The sequence below is a fragment of the Pseudopodoces humilis genome, chromosome 12, assembly GCF_049639895.1.
Source record: "Pseudopodoces humilis isolate 2021_Gansu_Grassland_sample_001 chromosome 12, ASM4963989v1, whole genome shotgun sequence".
NCBI classification, from domain to species: domain Eukaryota; kingdom Metazoa; phylum Chordata; class Aves; order Passeriformes; family Paridae; genus Pseudopodoces; species Pseudopodoces humilis.
In genome coordinates, this window is record NC_142211.1 from 11998386 (window position 1) to 12009662 (window position 11277).

The 11277-nt window shown below is 42.4% G+C and overlaps 1 protein-coding gene across 1 annotated transcript; it reads left to right on the forward strand.

Moving 5' to 3' along the window:
- Positions 1 to 5990: 5990 nt before the first annotated feature.
- LOC148183379 (endogenous retrovirus group K member 10 Gag polyprotein-like) lies at positions 5991 to 8066 on the forward strand. Its single transcript, XM_088061364.1, is given in 1 exon segment — positions 5991 to 8066. A coding segment is annotated over 1 exon segment (2010 nt). The 5' UTR covers positions 5991 to 6056.
- The last annotated feature ends 3211 nt before the right edge of the window (positions 8067 to 11277 follow it).

Consider the following 11277-nt stretch of genomic DNA (forward strand, 5'->3'; position numbering starts at 1 on the left):
AATAAAAAAAGACAATAGGAGACAAAGTCAATATAGCAAAGGGTTAAAACAGCTGGGTGTGGTGTTTGGCTCTCTGCCAAGAGCACACCTGGTGTTTTGGAAACACCCTTTATATACCATTTCTATTGTATCAATGTGATGCATATTCATAGACTTTATGCATATTCTAACTTTTCTATTAACTAGTTTACATTTTCCAGGAACTTTTTAGTATAGCCACTCCTTGGGTCCACCTTTTTAGAGCATGCGTGTTTCTTGGCTTGTGCCTTTAATTCTCTTCATATCACCTTTTAATTTGGGCGTTGGCTCTTTCTTTCCACAGATGGTAAGTATTGATAATTGTTGCTATATTTTATATATTAGTAAAGGCCTGTCTGCACAAACCAGTCTTTGAAATAAGTCGTGATATTAAAGGCTAAAGTCCTTGAAACCTTCCTGCAGAAGAGAGAGTAAAGCAAAACAATATCTTTGTGTACCGGAGAAAAAATGTAAACCTATGTGCATTAGCCAATGGTAACTTGCTTAGCCCGTGGACCCTGTAAAACCATATATGTGTGCTAAAGATAGAAATAAACGGCGTTCACTTTTACTTCTGTGAAGAGTGGTGAAAAAGCTGGAGGTCTCTCAATAGATAATCAGCAGGGTCCCCATCATCTGTTCATTGAATGTTATCCTAACTAAGCAGACAGTTCAAACATACATATATTGACTATTATAGCAAAGCCATTTTAACGTTATACATATAGCATTCATCTTAATGAAAGAAATTAGACAGGAGACAAGACTCCTGTTTGATGCCTTTATTAGGATTCAGCTCTTGGGGTGGGGGGCCCAAGGTGTTGCTTGCACCACAGCCCTTCCCACACTGGCAGCTCCAAGAAGGAGGCACAATTCAGCTTTGCAGCACACACTGCAGAGCTGGGGCTTCCATCCTCATGAGAGTAGCCAGGAGCCCTGTTATTCTGGCTGGTTGTCTAGGGTAGTCAGTCCTTTCCAGTCCTCTTTAGGTCATGGTGATGCAGGAAGATGGTTTCTAAGCAGGCTTAGGTGATGCAGGATGATCTTTCATCATAGCTTGCTAGGATATGTTTCCTTGTCCTTTTATTCCTCTGTTAGCTCTGTTGTTTTGGTGTCTTGCATGCCTTAGTTTGCATATTATTCGGTTGCACAGCTCCCTGGGAGTTGCTTTGTTCCAGTGTGGCACAGCTCTCATGGGAGTTGCTTTGTTAGGTGGCATAGCTTTTTAATGGGTTGCTTTTGTTAGTGTGACCCAGCCCCCATGGGAGCAGCTTTGTTACATAGTAGCAAGGAAGTAAGGGTAAGGGTACAGGAATGTCTCATAAGAACTTTTAAAACACTTCAGAAACTGCTAAGTAATTAACATTACTAATAACCATCGGAGTAAACAAGGGGTACAACAAACAAGGTTTACAAATGGGATAAGAACATTAACTGTACATAACTAAACACAGTATTTTAACCAGGGTGGATTTCTTGAGAGATTTTATTCATGACATTAATACTTGCAAAAATGCAATATTATAATATGTATTTATAACACGTCCATGTAAAAGGTATTTGGAAAAACAATCCCAAAGCTTCAGCTTCAATCATGCAGCTTTTGTCTTGTTTGCCCGGGTGTATATCTTTACAGATAGCAACACAGACTGCAAAAAGTACTACAGTCATGTCTTCCATAAGGCTAAGATAATTATAATGCAGGTGAAACAGAGAAATTAAGAATTAGGAAATAAACATAAAGAAATGCTTGACTAAAAGGGGGGTTTGACAAAAACCATACCCTGACACCCTGATCCACAAGAGCGAGAAAAGGGTCAGACTGCAAGATAAGATAAGGAGCTAGAATACACAAACAAGATGCAAAGACAAAGGCACCACAGGATAAAGGAGATTCCTTGGACCCTAAGCCGGAAGGAACGGATTTAAAGTCCCAAAAGGTGGCCAAAGGACTGAAAGGGGCATGGAGCTAATTGTAATATGAAGTGAAGACAGGCGGGGTTAGGAAATGAATATGTATTAGGCGTATTGTGTAAACCTAGTCTGTATAAAAAAAAAGAGAAAACCAAATCAAAAAGGTGTGCATGCTTTTCGGAGGAGATATCCCCCATGCACCTCAGCGCTGAATAAATTCATACCTACTCTTATAACTACTCTGCGAGTTATAGAGTTCCTTTTATTCCGCATATCATTTTGGCGAGCCAGGTAGGAGGGTCTCCGTCTGGCTGCGGGAGCTGTGGAGGAACAGATTCCCTGGCGCGCCCCCAGGACCTTTCTGGGAGGGACCCCGAGCCTCGGTTCGCTCACCATGGGGACAGACAACAACCTGCCGGCCTGCGGATAAAGGTATGAATTAAATATCAAGGGAAGGGCTGCTGGTAAAGTGAACAGAGATGTCTGTCGTACAGCACAGTCCCGGTGGGCTTGCAAGCACCCGGCCAGGAGGGGCCAGAGACAGAGGGAAAGGGATCGATCCTGGCCGATAGTGCGGCCGACGAAGGGGGGGGTTCTCGCTGAGCTGATAGAGCAGCCCGCTAGCAACTCTGGGGGTGAGTCGAGAGAACCCTTGTTTTGTGTGAATGCTAAGTCCGGACACGTTGAGTCACTGAGTGTGTTTGCTGTGTGAATGAGCGAGTGAGATGCACCAGAGGTGCGGAGCGAGTGTGGAGCTCTATCCGCGGTTCCTCAGACGACTGAGGCGGCCGGAGAAAAGCGAAGTGACAGGAGTCAGTGTGGAGCAAGCCCTAGTGTAAATGAGGAGTGTTGTGCTTGAGTGTGAAATGATTAATATTTGTTTTAACCATGGGTAGATGCTGGTATTGTTGCTTTAATAACCATCAGGTCATATGCTCCACGTGCAAAGTGAAAACTTTGAAGTTTGTGTGTGAAAAGTCACATTGGGTGCCCACAAATTGGAATTGTGTGTGAAAAGAATACTGGGAAGAGACAGTGGTGTGAGGAAAATTTTGTATGGAAATGGGACAGGACAAGAAGGAGGAAATAATGGGCACTGGACAAAGTAAAGAAATCCCTAAAGTGAGTCCGCTAGGTTGTATTCTTGCACATTGGAAAGGTATTGCTGGATATTTTGGGGGAACTGAGAGCAAGAGGGATTTAATCAGGTTCTGTAAGGACTGGTGGCCGCCATATAAATTGGATGAGGGAGCGAGGTGGCCACCTAGTGGAACTTTGGACTGTAACATGCTATTGCAACTCGTGCTCTTTCTCAGGAGGGAAGTGGACAGAGGTAACATATGCTAATATGTTTTCTCCCTTCGAAATCACCCCGAATGGCAGAGGGACTGTGGGATCAGGGCTCCCTCTGACCCTCTGGTATTGGCCCTGGAGAAGGAGAATAAGACTAAGAGGAGGAGGCTTAAGCAGTGTTGTTCAGTGTGTAGCATAGAGCAGAGATGCAAAAAATCAGATAAGGTTTACCAGACTGTGGCCCAAGAACAAGATCTGGCAGAATATTTGCTTAAGCCTCCCCACATAAGACCAGAAAGGGATGAGGATGAAGATGTGGACTCAGAAGTTACAGACACCCCTCCGGTTGCACACCGGACTAGACAACAGACACACACATTACAGGCCCCTCTGCATGAGGCAGTGGCACCAGAGGGAGGAGTGGTATTGGTTAAAGTTCCCTTCTCCACAATTGATTTGGAGACATGAGAAAAAAGTTGCTAAAAATTACCGCAATGATCCAGTTAACACAGCTAAATGTCTGTGATATATAATAAAACAACACCATCCAGATTGGAGTGATATGCAATTATTATTGGATGCACTGACTGAGACAGAAAAACAATTAATTATAAAAACGGCAGGGGATTTGGCAGAAGATTATTATAAAACCCAACAACTGGATGTGAAAGATTATTTCCCACTCCAAAACCCACAGTGGGATCCAAACAGATTAACAGAATCGAAAAAACTGGAAATGTATCAGGAGTGGATTGCAAAGGGGATGGAAAGAGCCATCCCCAAAACTATAAATTGGTCAGCCTTATTTGCAATCAAGCAGGGACCCTCTGAGTCACCATCCGAATTCCTTGAAAAATTAAGAGATGCCATGCATCGTCACACATCACTGGACCCTGGGTCTGAAGTAGGGATACAGCAGTTAGTTAATTTATTCCTGGGGCAGTCTACGGGTGACATAAGGCGTAAACTCCAAAAGCTTCAGGGGGCAGACGGGAGAAACTTAGAGACTTTGTTGGATGAAGTGTGGAGAGTTTTTAGTAACCGGGAAGAAGGATATAAACAAAGAATGAGGAAGTTTGTAGCTGTTGTGAGGGAGAGAGAGGAAAATGTGGACAAGGATCATATAGACAAGGCCCATCCCGACTGGGCAGAGACCAGTGTGCGATCTGTAAGAAATATGGTCACTGGAAAAATCAGTGCCCAGAGCAGAGACGGGGTGGCTTCCAGGAAAAAGGGAGACCGGGACAACAGGAAAATGATTGCATATGTGAAAGAAGATTGAAGAGGACCGGTAGATCTCACCCCAGAAGATCCACTGGTTATAAAATTGAAACTGGGAGAAAAAGGGAAAGAGGTGGAATTTCTGGTTGACACGCGGGCAACATATTCAGCCTTGAATAAGACTTTAGCACCTGTGGGGAAGGATTATGTTACAGTAATAGGAGCAAATGGTCAACCTGAAAAAGCATATTTTTGCAAACCATTAAAGTATAAGCTTGGAAAGCAATGGGGTATTCATAAATTCCTATATCTGCCCAGCTCCCCAAGACATCTGTTGGGTAGAGACTTGTTAGAACAATTACAAGTAACTATTAAATTTGAAAATGGAGAGGTTATTCTGGAGGTAAATGATGAACAGTACATAGAGGCACTGAGTTTAATGTTGACAGCCGTTCACACGGAGGGGGAAATTAGTGAAGAAATAATAAATCAAGTATTTCCTGGAGTGTAGGCCTCCAATGTACCAGGGAGAGCGAAGAATGCACTTCCAATATTAATCAAACTCAAAGAAGGAAGACAACCAGTTAGAATTAAACAGTACTCCCTGAAAAGAGAAGATAGGGAAGGAATTAGTCCCATAATTGAAAACTTTTTGCAGTTAGGCTTGTTAAAAGAGTGCCCATCTGAGTTCAATACTCCCATTTTGCCAGTCCGAAAACCTGATGGGTCATACCGGATAGTACAAGATCTAAGGGCTGTCAACAAAATAACTGAGGATCTCTATCCCGTGGTCGCAAATCCATACACTCTGCTAACGTGCCTGACACCCGAGCTAACTTGGTTTACTGTTTTAGACTTGAAAGATGCCTTCTTTTGCCTCCCTATCCATGAGGACAGCCAGAAAATTTTTGCATTTGAATGGGAAAACCCCAAAAGTGGGCACAAATCCCAGCTCACTTGGACTGTGTTGCCTCAAGGATTTAAGAACTCTCCTACTCTGTTTGGAGAGCAACTTGCCAAGGATCTGGAATCCTGGGAGGCTCCCCCAGAAGAAGGAAAGATACTGCAGTACGTGGATGACATCCTCATAGCCACCCAGACAAAAGAGGCATGCATAGCCTGGACTGTAAGCCTGCTAAACTTTCTGGGACTTCAGGGATACAAGGTATCAAAGAAAAAGGCCCAGGTAGTGAAGCCAAAGGTAATTTATCTGGGTTATGAAATCAGTGCTGGACAATGGACTCTAGGGTAAGATCTCAAAGAAGCGATATGCCAAACCCCAAAACCTCAAACAGTAAAGGAGTTGCGAACATTCTTAGGAATGACAGGATGGTGCAGACTATGGATACACAGCTACGGGTTGCTTGTGAAACCTCTGTATGCGCTCATTACAAGCGGGAACAGAAACCTCCAGTGGACAAAAAGAGGCCACAGAAGCCTTCCACCAGCTGAAGAATGCCCTAATGTCGGCTCCAGCGCTTGGACTCCCGAATGTAAGTAAACCATTCTTCCTGTTTTCCCATGAGAAGCAGGGAAATTTGTGGCTAGCTGTACAGTCTGGTTCAAAAGAAGCTAAAGCTCTAGCGCAAACATATCGTCAAGTTAGATTAATGATAGAGCAGATAGGTGCAGAAGCTGAGATCAAGGCAGCTGTGAAAGGGGTTTACGCTGCGGCAGAAGAAAAAGCAGCTGAAAGGGCGAGTAACAAGCAGCCAGGGAGTGAAAATGACTGTGATCGGAGTAACGAAAATATCCCTACCTCTCATATGGTTGCTGCTCCAGCGCGTAAGGGACCCTATGACGATTTGATTCCACCATGGGACGGTAATTCCCAATTCCCGCAGACATCGTCCCCTGTAAACCCCTCAATGCCGCCCTCTGCTCCACCGCTGCCTATGGAAGTAGATCCAGTCTTGGTTCCCCTCCCTCCTGATTCCGATACTGAATCGGAGGCATTCAAAACTCTATTATCACAGCAAGCAGGAGTTATGACGCAGCTTTTACAAGAAATGCAATGTTTAGATCGAGATGCAAAGTCTACTACTGTAAAACAGGCATATAAAAAGGCACACAATGCAATTGTTAGTGGACTTAAGAACATTGAAAATCAATTAGGAGACCTAAATGATAGTGTGCCAGGACCTTCCCCTTTAACACCTAAACAGCCATCTTCGGGGCCGTCACAATCTTTGTCATTAAGCAAACGCAAGGTCCTTTTGAATTATGTAAAGGATGGGGAATGGTCTGTAGAGGAGGCTGATAATTATCTTTGTTCTAAGTATGGAACTGTGACTCAAATAACACCGGAGGAAAAGAGAGAAATAAGAGAATGGCAGCAACTATATTCTCCCCATGTTCAAGCAAAACAAGACTCACCATCGATAGGAGAAAAATTATCGCAGTGGATAAGTGGGGCAAAAGATCAAGACAACCCCCCAGATCCACCAATAGATCCAAAATTTGATATGGCAAAAAGATGGAAAGGGGTTGTGACTAATGCAGAATTAACCGGTGATTTTCAATTCTTTTCTGCGCCAGTTATTACTACACCAGCAGGAGGAGACTGGGAACCGTTAAATTGGAATTTAGTGTCTCGCTTGCAGAAAGCAGTGATGGATTATGGAATTGATAATCGCCTGGTTAGGAGGCAGGTAGAAGCAATAATAAAATATCAACAACTGCTACCAACAGATATAAAAGGTCTTTTTGAAATGTTGCTTGGGCCAACTAGCTACATGTTATTTCAAGCAAAATGGCAAGAGCGCTTGGAAGCAAAACAAGTTAAGAATTTAGATTTACTAGTTGGAGATCCACTGCATGAAGCTTCCCTGGAACAGTTAATGGGCACGGGTGTTTATAGTGATCCACGGCGATAAGCTGCACTGAATACTTGTGTATTAGCACAATCTAAGGCTGCTGCCTTAGAAGCCTTTTCAGCAATGCCGCAAGTGGGGAAACCTCGTCAGCCGTACTTACAAATCATGCAAAGCCCTGTTGAGCCTTTTCTCAGTTTTGTCGACAGAATTAAAGAAGGAGTGGAAATCACACCAGATGTGCCACATGACATGAAAGATACCCTAGTAAAGGAGATTGCTGTACAAAATGCAAATCATAGTTGTAAGAGATTAATTGCTGCCTTGCCGGCTGGAGCGACATTAATGCAGATTATCGAGCAATGTTCACATGCACCTCTAGAAGAAGAGAAGGAAAAAGCCATGATCCATGCCTCTGCATTGGCTGCGGCTTTGCAGAAATTTCCCTCGCAAGGAAAAGGAGATAGAAGTCCCAATCCCAATTGTTTTAATTGCGGCCAACCTGGTCACATTCGAAAAAATTGTCCAAACAAAGGAAAACCTAATTCTGTTACCCTACCAAGCGCTGCTTTTATAGGTACTTGTCATCGATGTAATAAATTTGGGCACAAAGCAACTGAATGCCGATCAAAATTTAAGAAAGATGGAACACCACTGCAACCCATTTCGGGAAACGAGAAGAGCCACGTGGGGGGCGCGGTGATCCAAAACCTCCCGACAGCGATGGCTGCCTCTCCCACATCACATCAGCAACAAGAGGCAGTGCCAGAGTCGATTTGGCAGTGGCAGACACCATCACAATCTTAGATATGAAAGTTCATGTGATCCCTTCAACAGAAGAAGGACCTTTAAGCTATGGTCTCTCTGCTTTATTAATTGGAAGATCATCAGCATCTCGAGTTGGCCTTTTTGTGTTACCAAGACGTATAGATAGTGACTACACAGGAGTCATCATGATAATAGTGTCAACATTTAACCCCCCTGTAACAATACCAAAAGGCAGCAAAATTGCACAATTAATACCCTTTAAAGCACAAGTTCCAAGAACAAATCAAGACAAAATTAGAGAAAAGGGAGCTTTTGGAAGTACAGGAATGGCTGTCATGTTTGCAGAAGCTGTTGGACAAAATCGACCAACTCAGCTGGTTACCCTCACTCATCCTGAAGATAAACAACAAGTTTCAACAGAAATGATGATGGACACAAGTTCAAATGTAACCACTGTGCCTCAACAACATTGGCCTAATAGCTGGCTGTTGAAAGCTGCATCTGTAAAGATCTCGAGAATAGTAGTAACTGCCCCCACAATGGAAAGTACTAAATTTATTCAAATAGAAGATGCAAAGAAAAATATTGCTTTTGTGAAACCTTGTGTAATGCAAACACCTTTGTGGATACTAGGACGTGATGCTTTAGCACAATAGAAATTAACCCTTACAACTCAGGTTTTTTGAGTGCGGTCACTGAGCAAAACAAACCCCCCACCATAAAACTGACATGGAAAACAGATGACCCAGTATGGATTGCACAGTGGCTGCTTCCCATTGAAAAGGTGGGTCATTTAAAAGAATTAGTAGATGAGCAACTCCACCTCAATCATATTCGTCCTTCTACTAGTCCCTGGAATACTCCTATCTTTGTGATACAGAAAAAATCAGGAAAATGGAGATTGTTACATAACTTGCGAGCAGTAAATGCTCAGATGCATCCGCTAGGAGCTTTGCAACCTGGATTGCCTTCTCCTGCAGCTCTTCCTAGGGGATGGACACTTTTAGTAATAAATTTAAAAGATTGCTTTTTTAGCATTCCCCTGCATGAAGATGATTGTAAACGCTTTGCATTCAGTGTACCAGTAGAAAACAATAAAGAACCAATGCGTCGCTATGAATGGACAGTGCTACCACAAGGAATGAGAAACAGTCCTACGATATGTCAATGGTTTGTAGACCAGGCATTGGCCAGGTGGAGAACGGATCATCCTGAAAAACTAGTTTATCATTACATGGATGACATCACATAGCCTCTGAGCAACCTTTGTCCGTTCAAGAAGAAACTGAACTGGTTCGAGACTTGAATGAATGGGGTTTGTCCATAGCTGAAGAAAAGATTCAAAGAACAGAACCTTGGTCTTATTTAGGGATGCAAGTAAGCAAAATGAGAATTAGGCCCAACAAGCTTGCTTTGCACTATCAAGTTGATACAGTACATGATGTTCAGAAACTCGTGGGAGATATCCAATGGCTAAGGAACTAGGCAAGTGTCACAAATGAAGATTTAAAACCATTGTTTCGGCTTTTGCAAGGCTCCAAGCATCCAACCGATCCATGGACATTGCAAGAACCAGAATTGACAGCCTTACAAACCATTGAAGAGAAAATAGCAAACACACAATCATATAGATTTCAACCTCTGCTTCCATTGTGCATATATGTTAGAAACCAGGCCGTTGAAATAGCAGCTATTATTGGACAAATAAATGAACAAAAACAGTTTTTTCTTTTAAAGTGGGCTTTTACCACATTTAAACCACGGACTACAATCCTTCAAAGAATTTATGGCGTTAGACAATTGATACTAAAAAGCAGACGCCGAGTACGCCATGTGTTTGGCCAAGAACCAGATAAAATTGCTGTTCCTTATGATTCACTAGATTTGTTAGATGAATGGATGTTGTCATCTTTAACTTTTGCTACCGCCACTCATGGCATTGAAATTGATAATAATTTTCCTGCACATCCTTTGTTTTCGACACAATTAGTGTTGAAAGGAAAAACAATTTTAACCCAAAAACCTATTTGTAATGCTGTGAATGTGTTTACTGATGCTGGTGGAAAAACAGGAAAATATGGTTATGCTATACAAGAAAATGATAATTGGCGTGTTCATGTTGAAATAGATTACCAAAATTCTGTTCAGATCTTAGAATTAAAAGCTGTTTTATTAGCACTTACTCATTTTAATTTTGAACCTGTTAATTTGATTACTGATTCAGTTTATGTGGCATCAATTACCAATAGACTTGAAGATGCACTGTTAGGCAGCTTTTCAAACCCAGTTCTTGCTACATGTGTTACTGATCTTTATAATTTGGTTAATAACAGAAAACACAAATTATTTGTTATGGCAATTCATAGTCATACTACCTTGCCTGGTATTTTTGTGCAAGGAAATGCAACAATCGACACTACAGTAACAGCTGCTGCAACAGAAGTTGATTCTGACAAATATCAGAATGCAACAAGAGCCCATTCCTTTTTTCATCAGTCTGCTAAAGGCTTGCAAAAGGAATTTGCAATTTCAAAATCAGATGCCAGGGCAATTGTTGCAGCTTGCCCTGACTGTGCTAAGATTCCTCCCTTACAAAGTGCTGGCACTAATCCTAGGGGATTACAGCCACGCCTTCTTTTTCAAACTGATGTTACCATTTTTGCACCATTTGAGCGTTTGAAACATTTACATGTAACAGTTGACACATATAGTAAAGCAACATGGGCAACGGCGTTATCAAATGCAACTGCTAAAAGTGCCAGAAGACACTGGCTGGAAGCCTTCGCAGTACTAGGTGTCCCTCAAGAAATAAAAACAGATAATGGCCCTGCCTATACCAGTGCCTGTGTGCAGAAGTTTTTAACTCAGTGGAAAATTAAACACACCTTTGGTGTTCCCTATAATAGCACAGGCCAAGCCATCATTGAACGTCGGCATCAAGATCTTAAGCGTCTTTTGTCTGTTTTGAAAAAAGAGGGGGAGGTCATATCTCCTTTGGAAACACTACATAAAGCTCTCTATGTATTAAATTGGAAGAATCCTGTAAGTGACCATACAAAGCAACAATATTTGCTTCCAATAAGTTTTCATTTTTCTCCTCCTTCAGATGCCTTGGTTAGGCATGAAGTGTCTGTACAGATTTGGGATCAAAAAACAAACAGCTGGCAAGGGCCAGCCAGGTTGTTAACTTGGGGTCATGGATATGCTTGTGTTTCCACAGGTGATAATACCTTTTGGTTGCCTGCTAAGT